This window comes from Daucus carota, chromosome 1 (assembly GCF_001625215.2).
Source record: "Daucus carota subsp. sativus chromosome 1, DH1 v3.0, whole genome shotgun sequence".
Taxonomy (NCBI): domain Eukaryota; kingdom Viridiplantae; phylum Streptophyta; class Magnoliopsida; order Apiales; family Apiaceae; genus Daucus; species Daucus carota.
In genome coordinates, this window is record NC_030381.2 from 2,740,786 (window position 1) to 2,764,733 (window position 23,948).

Consider the following 23,948-nt stretch of genomic DNA (forward strand, 5'->3'; position numbering starts at 1 on the left):
GAATTGCCAGCTTTAACTGTCAGGCTGTCACTCAGCATGAAGATTGAAGGGTAAATTAGGATTTAGGAGCCAGCTTTCTCGGACTGGAACTCAATTGTACGAGGAAGCTTGAATTAAAATTTTGTAAAATATGCGGCATTGTAGTTATTTTTATTATACGATCAATAGTGTATAAAACATACTCCCTCCGTCCCCTCATTTGTTTATATTGGGTACGGGAGCTCGACACGCATTTTAAATGTAATATCCCGTAATTTTTAGAATAATATTAATTGATTAGTAATAATAATAAAGGATTAAAATTGAATAGGATTTAAAATTAAATTAGGATATTGGGCTTAAAATATGGATCGGACTTGTATTCGGATAACTGGTAGGGTTAGAATTAGGGTTTTGACCCTCTCTATACATTGATTGTTTTCTCATTCTTTTATAATCTTGTGCGAGCCGCCCAACTTTTCTTTCTTTTCATTACAAAATTCGCAGGGCTTTATTGACACAAATCAGTCATCTTGTAAAATTCGTAGAAAATTCAATTCTAATCAGAATTCGATGATTCTTGATGTTTCGGAAAGCTCTTTCAATTGTCTACAACTTTCGTTTATAATGTTTTCTCAGATTCTGTTTCGAACTGTCTTCAAATTCACAAAACATATTCAGATCCTGTTTTTCGCTTTGAATCTGAGTCAGCAGACGTTTTATTTAATTCCCGATTCGTTATAACTCCGTTATTGATGAGCCATACCTTTTCAGAAAGGTCTTTTCGTCCTCTACAACTTTCGTGTTTTGAGTTTTTCCAGAAAATGTCGTTTAGAGGGTCAAAACAGTGGATTATTGGTCTGGGCAGATTGGATTCATGGAGGGTTTTGGAGTTTTAAGAGGATGTAATTTTGATTAGTTGCTAAGGATTGATTATATGATCTAGGATGGTGTTGAGTATTTGATTTCGGTGTTGAGGTAAGTTTCTGATTGATCTTTCTAGTGTTTTAAAAATTATGTGTTATATGTTTATATTTGATTGTATAAATTTGGGCTAAGTGATAATATTTTGAATTGATTTTCGTTCTCGTATATGTGCGGTGTTGACGATGATTTCGGAACTCTTATTTATGCCATGGTTTGTGAAAATAAGAATAAGAATAAGGACCGAGTCACCGGGTTATAGTGACAGTTTTCAGAAAATTCAGGACCGTTATCACCGGGTTGTAGTGGTCGTGGTATAAATTATGAGTTCTGAGCTATTGTTCACCATGTGATTGTGGCATTGAATAAGAATATGAAAGTGTTTTGGAAGTATTTGTTTCGTATATTGTTATCGTATAAAAAAAAGTATATTTTATCTTATGTGTATACTTGTTACTTGGCCCGACTAGTTGGATCGATTAGTTGTTTGCTGGGCTGTATAGCTCATTACTTACAATTTTCAGGTTTGATTTAAGAGCAAGTTGATGTGCATTGGATTTGGAGTTCGGTGATGTTAGATTTGGATTGACTTTTGGACTTCCGTTAGCTGCGCCTTTGTAATAGTTACCTTTGTAATCGGATTTTGGATTAATAAATTGTGTTGTATTTTAGTTTTGGAGTTAGTTTTAATATTCCGAAAAGTCGGGATGTTACATTAATACTATCATAAAACGTAGTTTGATAAATTGTTTTGAATTTTTTTTTCTGATTAAAAATTTGAAGTTTATATTTTTATAAAAAAGAAAATGTTTAAAAAATAAATTTTACAACTATATTTTATATACGCCTTAAAATACGTGCCGAGCAGTGTATAAAAACCGCAAAGAAACGAGAGAGAGGGAGTAATCAAATAAAGGGAGTACAATCAAGATTACAATTTAAAACCCATTTCAGTATACGCCTTAAAATACGTGCCGAGCAGTGTATAAAAACTGCAAAGAAACGAGAGAGAGGGAGTAATCAAATAAAGGGAGTACAATCAAGATTACAATTTAAAACCCATTTCAGTGAACGAAAATCAAAGAGCTAGTAAGATGCAATTATTCTGACTGAGGTAGAAGATGGGGAAGGTGAACAGAATTAAATGTATTTAACTAAATTTTTAACTAAAGATTAACTAATGTTAATGTGAGGACAACACAATAATATTACAGTGGAGAGCTGGAGAGGGAAAAAAAAGAACATCAACTTAAAACAATTACTTCAAATTCTCCACCTATTTTCAGAGGGCAAATCTGTATACTAGAAACTGTACTCGAAATTTTTATTTAAGCAAACACAATAACGAAGATAGACCAATGTGATAAAAAATCGCCCACACCGCACCACAAAACGTGATTTTTATTTTTTGTGATGCGGTTGCGGTTTGAATTTTACACAAACCGTGCGCGCGGTGTGATGCATGTTGCGGTTTGCAATATTACCAGTGCGGTTCAAACCGCAGCGCACCACAATATTATAACATATATAAATATATTAGTGATTGTCAAATAAAATTATATTATATACATACATATCTACTATATTTATTATACGAGAACAGGTTGTTTACCGGAGCAAATTAATTCTTTGGCTCGATCAATCCGAGCCTACTTCCCAAACCTGCTAATTAACCCTCACACGTATTTTACCTGTATACAAAGCCGCAACACCTCTGCAACTTCACATACAGACACTCTAGCTTCTCCCCGATCCCCGTTCAGTGTCTATGTTCTCATCCACTCCTCCATCACTCTCATTCGATCAACCCCACCAAACAGTTACTATACCACGCAGATCCCGCACTCTTTCCTCATTTTCTTCATCTAGGACTTCTGTCGAATACATTGCCTACGATGCTCAAATTGATGAAATATGGGATTTTCCCCTTTCTGGTGACAAAGATATGTTCAGTTTTAATTCGAGATTTGGTTTGGCTGAGATGAACAAGCCGGGTTCGAGTTCGGGGTCTTTTCCGGTTGAAGTTAAGGAATTGGAGGAACTTCCTGAACGATGGAGGAGATCGAAGCTGGCTTGGTTGTGTAAAAGGCTTCCCGCGCATAAGCAATGTGTGCTTGTTCGGGAGTGGGCTAGGCAAGAAGATGCTTCTTATCTTGCTGTTTATTGTTTACGAATATGGGAGAATGAGATTGCCTTTAGGTAATCTTTATGTCTCGTCAATTTAGTATTAATTGTTATGCTTTTAATGTTTATTTACTGAAATGAATAAATTTTTTAAAGCCCTAAAATCAGTGGTACCATAATCCTATTACATGCTTACATGAAAGAAATTTGGTTGTTCAATTTACGTGGTAAGATTATAAAATTTGATTGAGTTGTAACACACAATAGAGTTATTCTGGAATAGAAGGTTGCGAGGTGTGCTAGCCTCGTGAAATTATTGATTTGTTTGATGATTTTAATTATATCCTAATCACACCTACAACTAAGTGCATATCAAAGTACTCTAGTAGAAGATTGATTTTTCTTTATTTTAATATTATACATGTGATCAATTTGCCTAATTGCCACTAACTTTGAATAAAAACATTGATGTGTTGAGCTAAATTAATGTCATAATTGGGCTTTTGAGACTACAATGTTGAAATGCATTAGAGTAAAATTTGCAATGCCCCATTATTTACTCGAGGCCACACTAGATTTGAGATCCAGATCATTAGTACTTATCAAAATATGGTCTTTGATTATTGTGTTCAATCTTACTTTCATAGCTGGGAGTTCCCCTTATCTTATAAAGTGGAACGAAAGGTTTTATTTTGCTTGGTACTCAGTTTGCAGGCGGAGTTTTCCTGGGAATTGTTGTGCTGCAGTTTCTTTGTGATTTGAATGAGTTTTTTGACAAGTTGAGGTCATATGATTACCCTTTTACGTTCATGCTGGCTGTTTCTGGGTATTTGTTGGCAATGTTGGCGGATTTTGTGTGTGTTTATGTGTATAGAAAGCGAAAACAAAGAGATACTGGTAACGCATCGATGCTCTTCATTTTGATTTAGGTTTGCGAAATATAGGTGTGCAGTTGTTTTATGTGCTCTTATGGTGTTTTAAAATGCATTGTGTTTGCTCAATTAGGTCATATTGTTTGAAATTGGAGTAGCTTCATTGAAAGTTTTTCAAGTTAGTGCCGTCATTGCAATGTTGGCAAAATCCTCGTGTCCTCAATGCTCTTAGTTCAATCTCATGTTTGGGCTGGACTCTTTAATCCCTAATGAAACGTGGTCGAAATAGGTATAATTTGGTCCTCTTTTATGCGTAAGATTATTGATATTACGGCCTGATTATCATTAAAAAGAATAATGTAGCAGTTGCTTGGGGTTAACAGTGGGTTTGCCAGTCCTAAGATTATGCACATTAGGAACTGATGCTTACCAGGCAACCGATTTCTTGTATTGTTCCCTATTTGTAGTTGCACAACAAAGAAAATTTAGCACGAACACGCATTCATTATGTTAACTAAAATTAGTTCTCTTTCTCCGATTATTCTTTTCGTTTTTTAAATGTAGTCTCACCATTATACTAACATGATTTCCTGCACATACATGACAGGTATATAAATGGATGAGGCAACAGTACTGTTTCAATTTCATTTTGCTCTTGCCACTAAGCTAGCATATTACATGGGCAAATACCGCAAACACTTAAAATGTCAGGATATATTTGATGACATTATTCAACAAGGACCGGTGCCTGTTGAATCTACATTTTACATTCTGACAGGTGCTTATCTTAGCTCATCTTCTCAAGGTTGCCTGGAGCGAGCATGCACCACCTGCAATGGCATGATTCAGTTAGGATGATACAAGCCCCGACTTAGTTTGCACAATTCTCTATTCAAAGCTCTTGTTAGCAATCCAAGAGACTCTGCGAAACATAACTTAAATTGAATTTGCTTATCACTATTTCTTGACATTTGGGCCTGAGATACACGAGGATATATATTGTGGTTTAGTTTGGCTACTAAGCCATCAGGATGTAGTAGAAAAAGAAAGAATTGCATCACTCAGAGCGGAGATGAAAGGAGCAAGTTTTGGAGAAAGCAAAGGTGCATATTATTTTTTGTCCATGCAATCATAGTTTACTTTGATTATTTGTGGCTTTCGTTATGTGTATATTGTTAGTTAGCGAGGAGGAATTATGGACATATCTTTGGTAATATACTTTGATGCATAACTAATGTATCCCCTTTCATTAAGACTTTCGCAGATACATTTTTTTCCCATGTCCGACAAGTTAGCTATCAATTTAGATTTGAAACTATCTGCATTTGACTCTAAAATTTTGGTCTTCTTTTGTTTTGAAGGTGATCATATAATTGTCTAGGGTGTGTTACTGGATTTTATTTTAGCTAGAGTAAGACTTCATTAGTTTTGCTAGAATTTTTTTTTCATCCTTATATGATTTCAGAGCTTGAATTTGTTGTTTAATTTGATTTATTCTCTTTTTTTTGGAGTTATTGTGTTCATTTTGGTGGACTTTTTAAGGCTTTGTGGATGAAGTTTTATGTTTGTGGATATAATATGTCATAGTTTTTTAGTTTTTGTATTCATATTTATTGTTTTATGTGTTTTAAGACAATTAGAATAAAAAACAGGGTGAAACACCTCACCTTCATTGAGAAACTCAATAAGGAATCAGGGATGACTCCGTCTATAATAGAGATTTAACATCAGCGTAAAAGTACAATCTTCCCCATCATTTAAAAAGGTTAAATTACTTCTTAATCCCTCTATAAGCTGAGTTCTTAACATTTATTATATATTATATATATAATGCTGCAACACGGAGTTTGGTGAGCTAAAAAAAATCAGTGTGAAAGTCCAATCTTGCCCATCATTTAAAAAGTTAAATTACATATCGTTATATCTCAACTCCATCTCGACCATCTCACTTGACTGCATTTGTTGTTAATCCTCTCTGCAATTTGGGGTAAATCATTGTTAGGCCATCAAGCTTTTGGTTGTTCTATTCTTTTTTATTCACACACACACACACACACATTCATCTAGATTTTTGTATCTTAGTAATATACAGTCAAGTCTAGATTATATACCGAGTATAATATTTTGTCTAACCGTTTAAAATCTCTTCTCAATTTTCGCCTAATTTCGGGGTATGGATTCATAAGGTTGTTACTCGTGTTGATGCAGTTCAATCTGTGATTTGCCACACTAAGCTTTCAATTGTATTTGCGGGTTGGGAGAAAAAGATTCCAGACGCTTGCATTTTTAACCCAGGTTTTTGTCAAATTTAGTTGGACCTTGTCTTGTGGTGATATATAGTTTGGGATACTACCAGTTATCGTGTTATTAATAGATGTGTAATTATTACTGTTATTATGCACCGATTACTTGGAACCAATCATGACGAGCACTTTGGTTCAATCACCTGCTTTGCATGTTCGGTTGCCATTCAAAAAAATATTTAAAATCTAAAATCTGAAAAAACCAGAAGATGATGTCTACTTTAACAACTGTTCCACTAAGAGTGACAAATTTTTTCAGGATCTCGAGATGCCAGTGCATTGGATAATATGGTAAATTCTGGCCAGGACTTCCATTGCCGCTTCAACTTGTATATGACAAACTAAAGCCTGTCGAATTGTCCTAAAAGCTATTTTTGAGAGGTTTACAAAGTTAAAGCCATAAATTTTTTTGGAACAGAACAAATATTGTTGGGTCTTATTGATGAAGACACTGGTATTATTGCTAAAGTACTCAAGTTGATGGGATAAATTTAAAAGATGCACGTGCAGAGGTAGAGAAGATCATTTCTAGGAGTAGTGTCAGCCAGGTATACTATTCACTTCTGGAAACTTCTCCTTTATGTTTTCCTCTGTATGTTATATTGGTGAAGGCAAATGCGGAAAGAATATAGACATGAGTTCATTATTTTCATGAGCAAATATAATATATGCACTTGCACGCACATGAATTAATTAGTAGTAACATTGATGTTGTTTCAGATCATAATTATATAAGATCTAAGCATTTGTTGTTGGGTTTGCTACCTTCAAGAGTTAATTCTGTTTTCTTTCTGTGGAGTCTGTATATTCATAACAATTTTTACCTCCAAATAAAGCCAACATAATTTCTTGTTTGAGAATATATTGTATTCTTTTTATTCATGTCCTACACACTCTCAACGACTTTGTTCTGGCTTATTATTATATATGCAATTCATTTTTCTGCAGGAAGTTAAATGTATAAATTTCAGTAGATAAGTTTGAAGATGAAGAACTATCATTTGTTTTTCATGTACTTTCTGATTGTGGCAAGGTCTTAAATCTCATACTTGATGTTTAGCTTTGAGTTAGTTGAAGTGCTTATTTGAAAGTATTTTCAGACAAAGGAAGATAAGAAAATGCGGTATAATATGGAGCAAGCGAGGAATATAAGAGAAGGGGAAGAAATTATGACAATGGATATAAACAGACTACTGCTTGCTTTCAGAGGAAAACCCCTTTGCTTTTGTAAATGACGGAGCAGCCGATGCTAAAGAGTATGTTGAGAAAAATCGAGATGATTGTGATGGTGAAAAGAAAGCCATCTTTCATGTCATGAATGATGGTGACATCCACCGTCTAGAGGCGTATTTAGTAGAAGACCCCTTCAAGCTAGGTTCTTATTATCTTATTGAAGAACTTACCTGTCTTATCTTCAAGCGTAGTGTTGTTGCACAAATACTCTCATGGTATATTATTTCCTACTTTAAATAAGGGATATTGGTTTATTTGAACTCTGAAATATTTTCTACTTCTCATGTCATGGAATTTATATTATATATATATAGTGCAGTTCAGTCACTCCCAAGCTGCGGCTTTGAAGGCATTAGGTTTTTTAGAAAATGAGGAGTGAGACTAGGAGCATGACATTGGGATGCCTACTGATGGATTCTTAATTATTATGCATATTTGATTCCTCGTAATAAAGAAAATGTTAATTTTAGAGTTTTAGGAAAGTTTATAGAAAGGCATGTTTCTATTGATCATATTTGTGTATGACGAAAATAACATGAGCTTCGTACTAGGCCCGTGCCTTGCACGGGCACTAATGCTAGTTATTTATAATTATGTTTATATATGTATTTGTTAACTCTCTTCAATTATTATTTTATCAATCTCGCATTACAATTATATGTAAAATGATTATATTATTACAATATGTCTCTTAGTACTCATGTTTATTATTATATTTACACTTTTGTTCGTATTATTTTAGTAGTTGTTGTACCTCTGAAATAATAAATATAATATAAATTCATTAAAAAAAAGGTTTAGCTATAGTATATTCAATTTTTTTTTTATAATTTCAACTAAAAATATTTATTCTTGAGCATACAAACCGTACAAACAGCACCACACCACACCCACTGTAATTTTGTGATGCGATTGCGGTTTGAGTTTTCAACCAAATCACATACGTGGTTTAGTTTGCGGTTTGAAAGAAAAACTGCTCGCACCGCGATCACCCTGCGAAATATACTCGATACGAGAGTTGCATGTGTACCGTACTACAGTCTACACGTAATTCTATCCGAAAAACGCATAAAACACAAATCAAGACTTTTCACACTTGGTCGGCTGTTGGTGATTCTGTTGGAATAATCTTAAATTTAGGTGTTATTAATTATTTGTTTTATATGTTTTATTTTAAATATGTGAGTCAGTTGTTTAGTTTGCTGGCAAACGTTGTGTCAATGGTATTGTCCGAGTATGAATAGGTCTTGGTTTGTTTAGCTATTTTACAGGATCAGTTGGATAAGTGTAGGTAGTGGAGTATTGGTAGGAGTGGTTCCTATTTTGTAGGAGTAGCAGTTTATTTTTTTTAATATATGTATGCATCGAGTCTGTATTATATAGGTGTGGAAGTTAATATAATTTTTGCGTGTGTTTTCTCTGCAAACACTTGTGTGTATTGATCATAAACTTGCAAACAATTGTGTGTGTGTGTTTATATTGTTAAACAACATTTGGTATCAGAGCTACCGATCTTTGGAGGCATAACAGATGGTTTCCAAGAGGGTGGTGGTTCATTTATCAGCAGTGTAGCAGCAGAGCTTATAGAGTGGCAGTAGATGTATAAAGCAGTTTGAGGGAGCCGGAAAAGAAAGAGTGAGAACAAAAGGTTGGTTTTGATAGAGTGTGCCAACCAACTCTTCCATGAAATGCAGGAGAGATCATCATGTGTAGTATGTGATGCATATGAAGTTCTTTTTTTAGTCTAAGTGTCAGACGGGCGTGCCAGATGGGCAAATTTGAAGTGCGATACTGTCAAAGAAGTCATAGCCATACGGGCTCAGAAGTAATAGCCATACGGGCTCAGAAGGATAGTCATACGGGCTCAATTTAAAAGCCATAAGGGCTTGAGAAGAATAGTCATACGGACTCAATTTAAAAGCCATACGGGCTTGGGAAGAATAGCCATACGGGCTCAGTTTAATAGCCATATGGGCTCATATTGAAAGGCCACATGGGCCAATACAGAATGTCACATGGGCTCAAGAAAGATCATGCCAGATGGGCAAAACAAAAGGCCAGACGGGCTAGCCAAACAAAAGGCCAGACGGGCCAACCAAACGGGTTAAGATGAAAGCCAGACGGGCGGACAAATTTAAGATTAAGGGGTTGATTGTTGGAATAATCTTAAATTTAGGTGTTATTAATTATTTGTTTTATATGTTTTATTTTAAATATGTGAGTCAGTTGTTTAGTTTGCTGGCAAACGTTGTGTCAATGGTATTGTCTGAGTATGAATAGGTCTTGGTTTGTTTAGCTATTTTACAGGATCAGTTGGATAAGTGTAGGTAGTGGAGTATTGGTAGGAGTGGTTCCTATTTTGTAGGAGTAGCAGTTTATTTTTTTAATATATGTATGCATCGAGTCTGTATTATATAGGTGTGGAAGTTAATATAATTTTTGCGTGTGTTTTCTCTGCAAACACTTGTGTGTATTGATCATAAACTTGCAAACAATTGTGTGTGTGTGTTTATATTGTTAAACAACAGATTCACCACACTTGACACTAGATAGCAAAACTTAATTCGGTTCACTATATTGACTAATTTGATGTTGATACACACTAAATATCATCAAGGAATTTTCGATGTTTATAATCAAGACTTCAAATATATATTGAAACGTCCTCCATTCGAGGAAGAATTTCACAGCATAGTAGTCGATGAACAAGGTGCAGATCCATCGCCAAAAATCCTTTCCGAAAATGCGTGGGGCTAAGGTGATGAAGCCTAAAGATGCGATGAATACGACGACTCTGAATGCAGATTACGTAAAACCAAATCAGATTTGAAAGTGATCTGGTATGGTGATGGAAAGCAAAATGTTAAAGATTTTTGGTTGAAAAGGTTTATAAAGCACGGAAGCTTCTCCACCGGCTTAAATGGAGAAGTTATGCTGGATTATGCCTCGAAGATCTATGAGTTTGGCGAGACTGTGGTCACAGGTAATGCAGAAGTGTATTGTTTGGGAGAATTTCTGGAAAAAAAATGGTTTCGAAGTCGGGAAGTACCATCAAGTTGAAGATTTGCATCTGGTCTTGAAGGAGTATTTTGGAGTTGATGTCTACCCGACTTTTGTTGCTCAGGGAACTCACCCATTTCTGCATGAGGTTGGCGTTTTATATAGCAAAGACTCCAGAGAGAAACTTGATCATCCTATATATGGCTAAATTAGTAGCCCAAGGAAGTTTTCTGATGAGACGAATATAATGCAAGCACCGGATGAAAGGAGAGACCTGGAGTTGTATGGTTGTGTTCTTGAGAGAATGAAGTGTTGCATGTTTATGATGTTTATGTGTTCATTGGGAGAATGGTTGTTGTTGCATGTTTATGAGTGAGGCTGTTGTTGCTGTTGCATGTTTATGTGTGAGAGAGGCTGTTATTGTTGTTGTTGCATGCTTATGTGTTCTTGTTGCATTTGAGAATATGAAAAATGTAGGAAACAGTAGTCGAACTTTGACTACTTTAATAGCAAATCATGTTTCAACCATTGAGATAAGGATTAACTTGATAAAATAATCCCGATTAAGCGCCAACTTTTAACGCACCGTAAATTATGTATAATAAAAATAATAAAGACTATTATACAATAGGCATCGGTCAATAACAAACTGACTAATATTTATTTTATGTCGAGCTGATAGAAAATCGAAATTTGAAGTAAAATTATAGTATCGATTTTTCTCAGAGCCTACTCTTAAAGGTCAATTCGAAGAAACTTCAATAACGAAAATACCACGTTAAATTATGTAAGATGGAAGGAAACCATGAAGAAGATGTAATCACAAATAAAATATTACTGTATAACAAAAACATATTGTCATCTGGTTCATTATGTAGATTTGTCGTAGTTTGTTTTTACCCAAACGGCCCATTAAAATTGGTGCAGCAAAAGAACAAAAATAATTTGTACATCAGGTAATAGAACCCAGGACAGACCATAAATATTAATATAATTATTAATATTTGAGTAATCTATATTTTGCACCCCATAAATTTAAGCGCTTTTTCGATTTGTCTCAAACAAAATTTCTTATCAATACGCACGCTAATGTTTAAAAAAATTTTAATATGCATTTTTTTGACTATTTTCCATCACTGTTAAAAGTAACGAGTGCATGTATAAAATAGTAATTTTGTAGATTATTTCTGCTGATTTTTTCTATACAAAATTACGGCCCTCCCTGCTGACAGCGGAGTCCAACTTTTAAAGATTTTGTTAATCTATCTTGATTCTCTTCAGGATCATCTTTATTCCCGTGGCTCTGCGAAAATTAATCATGATAAAATTAGTGTTAAGTGTAAATTTCTCTAATAACTGAGCGTTAATGATCATGTTGGAATCGGTTTAATCAAGATAGTTATCTCACCTATCAAGTCTTTTTAGTGTGAAGTGTAGTGAATATGCATCATAACTGTGGAGCCCGGACCGAGTGAGAAGGTCTTGATTTTGGTTTTAGAGCAAGTACAACAATGTCCTAGTAAGTGCCCTGTATATATAATAAAAAATAATGTCCTAGTGATTTAGGACATTATTTTAGTATAACAACTCCAACAATATGTCTTATTATTGTGCCTTATTATTTAAATAATAGTATATTTGAATTATTGTTTGAGAGAAGTGAAAAAGAAAGAGAAAAGAGGTGTGTTGGAATGTGGATAAGCTAATATTTTATTGATAGAAATGGTTTAAGGCATGCATGATTGTGCCTAAAAAATAAGGAATTTGTTAGATGCCAAAGTGTTTTGAGGCACCACTAGAACATTGCTGGAGCACCAATTTACTTCAAATGCCATAATTTTTGATTTAGGACATTATTTTAAAGCACTTTTGGACTTGCTCGTATGCAATTACATGTAGACTTGCTCTCTTATTCCATATGATTAAATTAGGTACAGACTTTCTAAAAATGATACTTCTGATTGCTTTTCGCAGCTGTTCCTTCAAAGTTCAAAACAAGAAGCCCTCACTTTAGCCCCGCACAAACAGGCATGTCTTGAGGCCTTGCGCGTATCTTCACTCTTCAGATCATGATATAATCATGATAAAATTAGTCTTAAGTGTAAATTTCTCTAATCACTGAGCATCAATCCATCATGTTATAATTGGTCTCTACATTGTGCTTATAACGAAGCGAAATGCAAATTCAAGTAAAGAATCTTATATATAAGATTATAAATTAACACATGTTCCAGTAACAAATATCTCCCAGTTTTAACAGAAAAAATGGAAAGATCTAAAATTTGATTTTTGCCTATATTTAGTGGGTGTTTGGGAAGCGGACTTCTGCTTCTGGCCTTGTGTTTGGCTAACTATACGAAGCTCTTATATTGGGCTTAATAAGTTCAAAAGAAAAAGCTAGTTTTGGGACTTTTTTTCAGTGTAGCTTCTTCTTCTCCTCTTCTTAATTATACATTTCTTAATACTAGTGTGTTTATATTAGATTTTCGAGAATTGTGTGCTTGCATGATAGATAAAACACAAATATTTTTATTTTAATATATTATTAAAATTAAAGTTGGCATTCTGTCTTAACTATATATGTCTAATCATGGAACTTTTTTCTCGTAAGTTAATTGCAAGAAATTTAAATAAGAAAAGTTTTTTTTAGTATTATAATTTAAATAGTAAATTTTTTTATTATTGTAATTTATTCTTTAATAAAATAAAAAACAATTTATATTATAAATTTTTTAAGAATATACAAATTTATAAGTCAAGTTGTCCAAACACTAAATAATTTATAAGTCAGGGTATCCAAACACTTTCAATAGCTTATAAGTTCAAACCAATTTCTCACTTATAATCCACTTCTTCACTTTAAGCAATAAGCCACTTCTTTTAAGTCTAGCCAAACGGCCCCTTATTATACAAGTGGCTTCACATAAAATTGGATTATGAAGAAGACTTGTGTGAAAAGAGTTTAAAGCGGTTAATTATGGGACGGCTATCATGTAAGAATATTGACCAGAAATGAAATGGTCGGAAGACTCTGTTGTGACTTGTGGGTGCCTTGTTCGGCATCAAACGTGGGGCCTACCAATTATCTGCCTTCCAAAATTACATGCAGCGAGGATAGCTGATAGATTGCCGATTAGGGAGCTGACCTGGCAATTTATGATCATTTCTGCGGTGCTGGGTTAAACTTTCGGGATGACATATTAGTGTATTGTAGATAACATAATTTCATAAGAGTTTGTCTGGTGTGTGCTTATCGACACATGTTAAAAACTAAATTTCATCAATTTGAAGAGTTTTGATTGGTGTGTTGCATTTGTAGGAGGGAATTTATAAATTTTAGTGCTTAGTATGTGCTCGGGCACACATTAGAAAAACTAATTTAATAATGCAGGAACAGAGACTTCTTGAGTCCTTGACACCCATCATGTGAAAAAATTAATAATTATACTCAATAAGAATTTTTCAATTTTTATATCAAATTAAAATTTAGATTATTAAATTTTTGCTGAGACTATGGCTTAACATATAAATTATTAACTTCAAAGGCAGAAGATTCTTTCTTTAGCTTTTCTACCTTTGATAATTCTTTTGCGTGAACCTCAAGTCGTACTCAACAATCAGATTTAAGAAGTCTATTTCAACTTTTACGAGTAAAACACTCAAATCTATTATATATTTAATACACATATTTATATGAGTTAAGTTCAATGGAGACCACATTTTTTCTGGAGACCTGAAGACCACATATGTTCTGCAAGTAAAATATTTCATAAAACCATTGCAAAACGTATAGTTTTACAAATCATGTTCTACGAAATCATTATTTCATTTAAAATCTTGAATATCATATAAGATTTACATGTGGAACATTACAAAATGTTTTGTTCTATGAAATATGTTTAGTTTGCAGAACATTTGTTCAACTTGCAGAACATACATTATCTACTTATTAAATAGAGATGATCTTCAACAATTTTAATGAATACATGATATTTGTAGAACATATTTTACAAAATAATGTATTTTATAGTGTTTTGATTGCAGAACATAAGTGGTCTCCGAAGTCTCCGATGAAACAGCGGTCTCCATAGAACTTTCCTCATATTTATATATATATAAGGTTATTATTGATTTTTAATCCTAACGTATTTATTAGTCATTAATGTCTAATCATTAATATACATTAATTACCTTATAATTAAAACTTCAATATATATATATGTATACTATATTTATAATCACGATTTAATAATAAATAAATAAATATCCAATGTTGTAAAAAGCATAAATCAGAAAATCTGTAATTTTAGTAATCGATTTAACCGAATTTCACCAAATCGTATTAAAAATCCGTCTATTTATCGATTATTCGGTTAATCGGCCGATTTTTAGAATATTTAATTATTATGATTTAATAAAATTATATATATATATATTAGAATAATTATAAATATAATATATAACTATACGGAAAAGACTCTGATTCGACAAGAATCTCATTTTTTATATTAAACATTCAATCATTTTAGGTGAGTGATAATTTAATTATATAATAAAATTTTAAATAGTGCATATTTTTTTTATTTCTATTTTAATAAATATCATAATAGTGAGGATATATGTACATTTAGATATCAAGATAATATGACTTAAAATACGAATAAATATAAATTTTAGAAGGTTTTACTAATCTAATATTATATATATATAATATATATCTAATCATTTTTAAAGTTTTAAACTTTCCCCGCAAATTTTGTAAATTTTAATATTCTACCCGATTTTTGACTGACTAATCCAGTTTTGACCAATTAACCATCGACTTAAGCGAAGTTTGCCAAATCAGATTAAAAATCCGTCTGATTATCTGTTATTCGGTTAATCGACTAATTTTTAGAATATTTAATTATTATGATTTGATAAAATTTTATATATATATATATATAATAAAACAACTATAAATATAATATATAACTATACGATTCGGTAAGAATCTTATTTTTTATATTAGATTCTCAATAAGTTTAGGTGAGTGACAATTTAATTATATAAGAAAATTTTAAATAGTGTATATTTTTTATATTTATATTTTTCTAAATATGTGAGAATATGTATAATAGAAAGTAATAAAGACTGTACAACCTAGAGGGACAATTCCATCCATAACTATGGGCCTCAGTCAATAACAAACTGACGAGTAATATTTATTTTGTGTCTAGTTGAATCTCTTGATCAGCTAACTATTACAAGTAAACATTATACTTCAAGTGTTTTCCATACACACAAGCAGCTGCTAGCAACTTCTCCTTGTTGAGGATCATTAGATCCAACAGGTTTATTCTCACAGTCGGCTAATGTAGTACGTTTCTTTAAAGCAATGGGCTCAAGTTTGGATGAGCTCAATACGCAAGCATGACCAGTGTGCTCTTCTCAACTTCTAAAATGATTGCCTGTATCCTTATTGGAACAAGCTATACGTCTTCTTCCACTATTCCATGTCGGATGGTCTAGGTATAAATTCAGATGACGGAGTTAGTGGCCAACAGATTCTTCCAAAAAATTGGCAAAGGAGAGGAAAGAACTGCTTCTAGCTGATGATAAGATATGGGATCAAAATGGTTTCAATGATCTTGTCCTCAGGCAATTGGGACCGTCTGTTAATAAGGAAAGTGGACTTGCAAACGCATATGATGGAAAGCTTAAGCTCGGCATTCTACCAGCAATTATTTTCTGTAGCGGGCACACATATTTTGTTCAGGTAATTATTACAAAAAACTGTTTTAGTTATTTTTTTATACTATACAGAATATCAACACTGGAGTTCTTGTAAGTTTTAATTACTGCTACTTCAGAGCTGAAACTGTTACCAACATTTGCCTTGTTGCCAGCTTCCATCTCTTACTTAATGTTAGTGTGCCTAACTGCAGTTGGATTCAATGGCGAGAGAATTGCCTGAAGAATTTTACGGACCCTAAATCAGAATCAGGGAGTATTCCTTTTTCAAAGAGGAAATAGTATTCCCTATTCCCTCTTTGAAAACCATCAATGCCTTCCAGGTATTCAGCATCGGAATAAAATATACCAATCGTTTTTCTTCTTTAACATTGTTTTTCTATAAAATTAATAGATCGTCCTCCATCTGGATTGATATCTTAAGTGAAAGTATCATGGCTTGATATACAACTGTGTCGAGATGGATCACAAAGTGGTGGAGTAACAAATAGTACAGGCCCGGCGCATCCTAAGATTTCCTAAATTATGGTCTTGTTTACTTGTCGAGAACATTCCTTATGCTTTAGGTCAGGTTTCTTTATATGTTCATAAAGGATATCATCAGTACACAGTTTCCGGCTTAACTCTACAATGTTGTTCTTAACAGTTTAAAGCAGTTTTCATCCGTAAGATGCCTTTTACAGTTTCTCTGACAAGGTAAGTTAAATTTTGTCAGAATTTTTCTGACAATGCAAGTTAAATGTCAGAGTTTTTCGGACAAGGGTAGTTAGGTACTGTTTGGGGTTGCTGTTGCAGACAGCAACAGCAGCTTTTTGCTGAAAAGCGAGTAAGAAACTGTTTGGTAAATTGAAAAGCAGCTTTTCCGAACAACAGCTTTTAGCTGAAAAGCTGCTGTTAGAAAAAGCAGGTCCTCCCATGCTTTTGGAAAAAGCTGCTTTTCAGCTTTTGCAGAATGCTGTTATAGATTTCATTATAAAACCTCACCAAAAACATTGTTTTTTTAATATTATAACTCAAAATAAGTAAATATCAAAAAATTACCAAACAGTTATCTAATTTCTACAACAACACTTATTTTACCAGCACTTTTTCTGACAGCACAGCAATTTTTAACAGCACTCTCAAACAGACTTTTTTTTTTTTTTACGAAACCAAACAGACCCTTAATCTACCTGTATGACAATTTTCTATTTCTCTCATAACTAAGTTCTGATCAGACAACAGTGCGATTATTCAGAGCTCCTATGTCGACTTATGCAAGCGTGTGGTGCTGCTTAAACCGCAACCACACTCTTAGTCACATATACTATGACATGTTCTGGGACGAAAAACCTGGCTGGAAACCTGTTCCACCTAAAACTCGAGAAGATGATTTTCCGGCATGGCTAGACTGACTAGGTTTTCATTGATTGCGCTGTTAATTGTCACAATTTTTGCCATTCTAATGGATCGAATCGAGTTGTTGAGAAGCACAGAGATTTTTCGAGTTTTCAAACCAGCTTAGCCTGGCCTGTAATGATGTCTAGAATCTCTGCAGTTCCTTCAAATAATTACAGAAACGTTTTTGTAGTTTTCAGTTACAGTTGTTTAGTAAACATTCTGGTTTTTGAACCAAAACACAGTTAAAAAAATGAAAAGCTTCAAACAGAATTTATCTGTTTTTTCTCGAAAATACGTGATAGACTTTTTTGAATTTTCTTCCCGAATTATATTTTTGTACGAGTATACACTGCTGAAAGCTGAAAGCGGAAAAAAAAAGAGAAATAGAAAAACAAGTTGTCATGAAAATTGAGATGATGATATATATGTGACGTTTGAATCCTGATTGATTAGCCCGGCTAATGAAAATTGGAACCTGAAATTTATGTGTTCGACGTTTTGATTAGCAATTTTATGACATGAAATAAGAATATCAATCCCACTTGGAGGGTAAATCATTACACTCCTTTGAAAACACATTCTCATACTCCTTATTTTCATATCCTTCAATGTAATTTCCCATTCTCATTCCTACTCACTGTACAAACGCCCTTAAATATGTAGGAAATAGAGTGATGGTATCGAATTTCATATGCAAATGGTTCAATTTCGAGAGAAATTACTGAAAATTAATAATTCACTTTTTTATACCATTAGGAACAAAAATTTTAAACACAACCATACCTTTCAATATCATTCATTAATCAACTGGAGAAGGCAGAAGCATGCATATTCATTACTACCCATCAGACCCACTTTGTCCTTAGCAAATGTGTGTTGTGTTTCTTTGCATTCATTTGCTTGCATATCAAATGCCCACCATGTGTTTGATCAAATGCCTGACAGAAGAAAAAATTTTGAAATTAGAAATTATTATGACGTTCTTGATTTCATTAAGTTTTCGACTACGAAGCTCGACGCTGTAGCTGCATTGGTAGCTCATTGTTTAGCAGTGAAGGCTGGTGTTCTTGCTCATTTACCTAGTGCAACTTCTCTGCTAGTTAAGTATTCAAGAGGTGGGTGTGTTGGGTATTCGATGACCCTTTTCGATGAAATTATGGACAAGGATGTGGTTGTTTGGAATGCAATGCTTACAGGTGCTATTGAGAATCATTGTTATGTCGATTCGATGAAGTTGTTTGTGCAGATGATTGAGAATAATGAGTTTGATTCTGCAACCCTTGTGATTGTTGTTTCGGTGTTATGTAGAAGTAATAAGTTAAGTCAGGGTCAAGAAGTTCATGGTTTGAGTGTCAAGGCAGGGATCATGTTGGATACTTATTATTGTAATGCTCTTATTAACATGTATGCAAAATGTGGTGACTTGAGATCTTCTGAATCTCTGTTTGCGAATTTGGAATGCAGAGACTTTGTTTCTTGGAATTCGGTGATTAGTGGTTGTCTTTATAACGATGAACCTGTGAAGTCTCTGTTGTATTTCAAGAAGATGTCTTGTAGTGGTGTACTCGCGGATAATGTGAGTCTTTCAAGTGCAGTTGCAGCGTGTACTCGTTTGGAAGAATGGGATGCTGGGCTGGTTTTTCACGGACTAGGAGCCAAATTGGGGTTTGATGGAACTGCACACATCTCTGTTTCCAATTCCCTTATTCCATTTTACTCAGGGTGCAGAGATATTAATGCTGCATGCAATTTGTTCAGAAGATTGATTTGTAAGGATGTGGTTACATGGAATGCAATGATCGACGGGTTTGCTTCAAATGGACTAATTCTTGAGGCGTTTGATTGTCTCTCTGAAATGCAGGTAACCAGACATGTTTGTCCTGATACAGTGACTATACTTACTATACTTCCCCTTTGTGCAGAGCTAAATTTGTCGAAAGAAGGAAAAGCAATTCATGGATTTACTTTAAAGAGAGCACTTGAATTCGACTTGTCCATTATGAACAGCTTAATAGATATGTACATGAAATGCAACAGAGTGAAGGAAGCTGAACAAGTTTTTCGAGCTATGCCAGAAACAGATCTGGTCACATGGAATACAGTGATATCCGGGTATTCCCAAAGTGGGTGTTCTGGAGAAGCCCAGGCTTTATTTAAAGATCTGCTGCATTGGTGTTCTAGGTGCAGCTTGTCTACTATGTTGGGAGTAGCTCCGTCATGCAATTCACCTGCATCACTCAATTTCGGTAGGTTGCTCCATGGCTGGCTGATAAAACTGGGCTTCATAAACCATATGCTTGTGGTTAGTTCCCTCATGTTCATGTATATAAACTGTGGAGACTTGATTACGTGCTTTTCCTTGGTGTGGCGATATTATGCTATTATGGATACAGCTTGCTGGAATGCTGTCATTGTGGGTTGCGCACAGAATGGCTATTACTCAGATTCTTTGAGAACTTTTAACCTAATGAGGAGCGAAACCCGAGTTTCTCATGATTCCATCACCTTGGTAAGCCTAATATCAGCCTGCGGGAATCTTGAGTTGTTGCTCGAGGGACAACGGTCTCATGGGCTCGCTATGAAAACTTTGGTAGATACAGATATTCGTGTTCAAAATGCACTAATTACTATGTATGGCAAATTGGGTGAGATCCGCAGTGCATACTCAGTATTCAACTTTTGCAACCATCGAAACTTATGTTCATGGAACTGCATGATCTCCGCTTTATCTCAGAATAACAATGCTAACGAAGCACTAGCATTGTTCCGTTCTCTTGATATTGAACCTGACGAGATCACCATTGCCAGCATTCTCTCTGTTTGTACCCAACTCGGACTCACAGGGTTTGGTAAACAGATTCATGGATATGCTTTAAGGTTTCAGTTCCACACGAATTCTTTTGTAGTAGCTGCTCTTGTGGATTCATACAGTAATAGTGGTAGGCTTGAACGAGCTGCAACAGTTTTCCAACATTCATCGGAGAAGTCGGTTGCAGCATGGAATTCTATGATGTCGGCGTATGGATTCCATAGTAAAGGTCAAGAAGCAATCAACCTTTTCGAGGAAATGAACCTGTCAGGAACTAGACCGAACAAAAGCACGTTTATAAGCCTCTTATCAGCTTGCAGTCATGTCGGGCTCGTTGATGAAGGTATACACTATTATGACTGTATGGCACTCAAGTATGGAGTACAACCTGTGATTGAACATCATGTATGCTTGGTTGATCTTCTTGGTAAATCCGGGAAGCTAAGCGATGCGTATGAATTCATAAAACACTTAAAATGTGAACGTGAACCAGGCTTGTGGGGGGCTCTATTAAGTGCTTGCAACTATCATGGAGATGTCGAGATGGGAAGAAAGGTTGCAGATATTTTATTCGACTTGGATCCTGAGAACGCTGGATATTACATTTCACTGTCAAATATGTATGTAGCTGCTGGAAGATGGAGCGATGCTGTTGATTTTAGAAGCCTGGTTCATGATAAGAGGTTAAAGAAGCCAGCAGGTTACAGTCTTGTCGATGTTGCTTTCGGGTGAAGGAATGTTATTTTAAATCATATAAAGTACTATCCAAGAGCAGATTAGAAACAAATAACAATACATAACATCTTCAGCAAGCCTCCCACCAGCAAAAGGACCAGGAGAGGGGACTGTATCTTCCACAATATGCCGCTGCAAGTCAGCCATAATTTTCTGCTCTCTGCAGCCATAGTTTTCTGCTCACACGCCGCCTTCTACTTGTTAAGCATATTTTATTTACTTGGCTTGAAGCCAAGATGAAGCATATTTTCTTTACTTGTACTGTTGTACATAATATTACCAATATCAACTTGTCTTCACGCAATATTTTGAGTCCTTCGTTATACTTGGAGAAGTATACTAGCTGCACAAGATGTAGTAAGAAGAGGGTGCAGGAAGCGAATTGGCGATGGTAAACAGACTGAAATATGGAAGGTCCCTTGGCTTCCATGTAAAGAGATTGGTCTCGTGACTACAGAGATGCCCATGCAAATGGAAGGAGTAAGGTTTGTAGTTTCATGCAGGCAAACCAGAAAAAATGGGATGAGGATGTGCTTATGGACATTGTAATGAAAGAGATAGAAATTGTATCAGAAAAATTCCACCATCAATAAGAGAAGGAAGTGACTCATGGTTGGCTTCTACATGATAAGGGGTGCGTTACGGTTAGGAGTTGTTATAGAATTTTGCAAGGGGAGGTGGAGGCGCCATATGCGTCGTTTTGGGCGAAACTTTGGGGTTTGAAGTTCAGGGTAAAGTTACTCAGTATGTATGTCGCGTGTGTTCTTGGTGCTTGCCTACTACAGCAAGGCTTACTACAAAATGAGTGCAAGTTGACACGATTTGCCAATGGTGTAGACGGTATCACGAAACAGATAATCATGTGTTAGTCGAATGTGAAATGGCAAATGCAACGTGGATGGAAGTTGGTCCTCAGGCGTGCATTAGTACACTGCCAGGTGATAATGTGTTTGATGTTATATGTCGATGTTTTAACAGCTGCACCAGATAACAACATACCTTGATAGTTTTGATGTGTTGGAGTATTTGGACCAGAAGAAACAAGTGGGAGGGAAAAAATTAATATGTCAGAGTTTGGCATCAAAGCAGCTGCCCTGAACCTGCTTGCAGACTGGAAGAAGGCACAGGAACAACAGTTAACACCTGGTACAAGGTCGAGAACACTGGGTGCAGTATGTAAATGGGAGAAGCCTCAGACTTCTTGGGTGAAAATGAATTTAGATGCTGCATTTTTTGAAGAGATTGATTGTATTGGTTTGGGCAGTGTGGTTCGAGGTGCAGACGGACAATTTATCATGGCTATGCATAGGAGACAACAAGGGCTGATGGCACCAAGAGAGGCTGAGGCATTATGCTTGAAAGAAGCACTGATCTGGCTTAAGGACAAGAGTTTCAGCAAGTGTAATTTCGAAACTGATTCACAATTTCTCGCTTGAGCTTGCAAAGGAGCTGGTGGAAGGTCATATTTTGATACAGTTATTGGAGATTGTATTGATTTATATAATAACTTTGATAAAGTGTCATTATGTTTTACACATAGGTCTGCAAATGGAGTGGCTCATGTTTTAGCAAGGATGGCTTATTCTATGTCAGGCTCTCGGGAATGGCATATTAATGCTCCCGATTTTATTCATCATGTAATTTGTTCCGAAGCTTTATAAGAAATGCAAGTACGATTATTGTCAAAAAAGAAAAGAAGTAAAAATCGTCATTTCTAAGCATATGAGTAGTATCCGAGAACAGTATGGAAACAATAAATAGAACAGAGCAGATAAACAATCATCTGCAGCTTCAGCAAGCCTCCCCTCAGCAAAAGGATCAGGAGAGGGGACTGTATCTTCCACAATTCGTGAGCATTTTCAGTTTATGAGTTGTTGTTGTATGGTAAAATTGAGGAAGTTTGCATAGCCAAAATTTGAAGGTTTTTAATTTGATAATAGTGACCTTTGGTAACTAAGCGTTCTTAAATTTTATTCTGGCCTGGCTTAAACACCTGCCAGATTTACACGTTGAAAATTCTCTTGTCTGTAAGTTTTTCATATATAAAAAATAGATTACTTTATTCCCGACCACTTCTACACAATATATTGATTGAATTGTTGTTTAGGAGCAATGGACACGAAATTGTTAGAGGCTCTGTATTGGAAAGGCGACCCGTCCTTTTTTATAGCTCTTTTTATTATAGTATATACTCAGAACTTTGTCATCTTTTCAGTCTTTAGTTCCGTTTGGATCGTACTCCCTCCGTCCCATTTTAACTGCTTTTGACTTTTTTACACGTATTTCAAGATGTTAAAAAAATCATATCTAAACATAGTTATTCTTTATAAAATTTATATAAAATTAAAGTTTGGAATCTAAACTTTTATTCGATATAAGAATTGAACTTTTTTATTGAGTGTAGCTATTGTTTTTTTACGCCTCAATATACGTGTTAAAAAGTCAAACATCAGTTAAAATGGGACAGAGGGAGTACATGGGAATGGGAATCGGGAATGGAGGGAAACGAGATTGGGAATGAGGTTACTGATATTGTTTGGATCGTACTGGAATCGGATTGAGATTACCACATGCTGTTTGGTTTATTATACTGGAATGGGAATCGGAATATTTTTTAAAAAATTTAAAATTTTCTTATATGCTTTTAATAATAAAAAAAAGTCATTTTTTTACTCTTTTTAGAAAGATGAAATAATTCCAAAAATCATTTTCTTATTACTTTTTTTGTAGAAAATAAATTTTTTTATATTTTTACATGGATAATTGAAATTCATAATCTACTTTCACTATCAATTCATTCTTCATTTCTTTTTTATTATTTATTTGGATTTTCAAAAAACCATAATGTCTTACTTA

General features: G+C 34.6%; 1 protein-coding gene and 3 long non-coding RNA genes across 7 annotated transcripts; all 4 read left to right on the forward strand.

Annotated features, from left to right (window-relative positions):
- The first annotated feature begins 434 nt into the window (after positions 1-434).
- LOC135150767 (uncharacterized) lies at positions 435-1,574 on the forward strand. Its single transcript, XR_010289018.1, has 2 exons — positions 435-957; positions 1,428-1,574. It is a non-coding gene; the product is annotated as an uncharacterized LOC135150767 (long non-coding RNA).
- Positions 1,575-2,517: 943 nt separating this feature from the next.
- Positions 2,518-7,762, forward strand: LOC108209204 (uncharacterized). Of its 4 annotated transcripts, XR_010290212.1 has the most exons (7): positions 2,518-3,102; positions 3,735-3,924; positions 4,033-4,188; positions 4,507-5,002; positions 6,108-6,194; positions 6,462-6,750; positions 7,303-7,762. It is a non-coding gene; the product is annotated as an uncharacterized LOC108209204 (long non-coding RNA). The 4 variants fall into 4 exon arrangements; XR_001804536.2 differs by lacking the exon at positions 6,108-6,194 and having other exon boundaries at positions 2,519-3,102; XR_010290220.1 differs by lacking the exon at positions 3,735-3,924 and having other exon boundaries at positions 2,519-3,102.
- Positions 7,763-15,649: 7,887 nt separating this feature from the next.
- Positions 15,650-17,405, forward strand: LOC108200252 (uncharacterized). Its single transcript, XR_001802642.2, has 3 exons — positions 15,650-16,193; positions 16,363-16,491; positions 16,563-17,405. It is a non-coding gene; the product is annotated as an uncharacterized LOC108200252 (long non-coding RNA).
- A 378-nt stretch (positions 17,406-17,783) lies between these two features.
- On the forward strand, positions 17,784-23,123 carry LOC108216167 (pentatricopeptide repeat-containing protein At4g19220, mitochondrial). Its single transcript, XM_017388859.2, has one exon. It carries the CDS (start codon positions 18,240-18,242, stop codon positions 21,087-21,089), a length of 2,850 nt encoding a protein of 949 aa, XP_017244348.2. The 5' UTR covers positions 17,784-18,239; the 3' UTR covers positions 21,090-23,123.
- The last annotated feature ends 825 nt before the right edge of the window (positions 23,124-23,948 follow it).

Excerpts from the sequence above, each read along its gene's own strand:
- LOC108216167 (XM_017388859.2), top strand. The coding sequence starts at position 18,240 with ATGCAAATGGTTCAATTTCGAGAGAAATTACTGAAAATTAATAATTCA.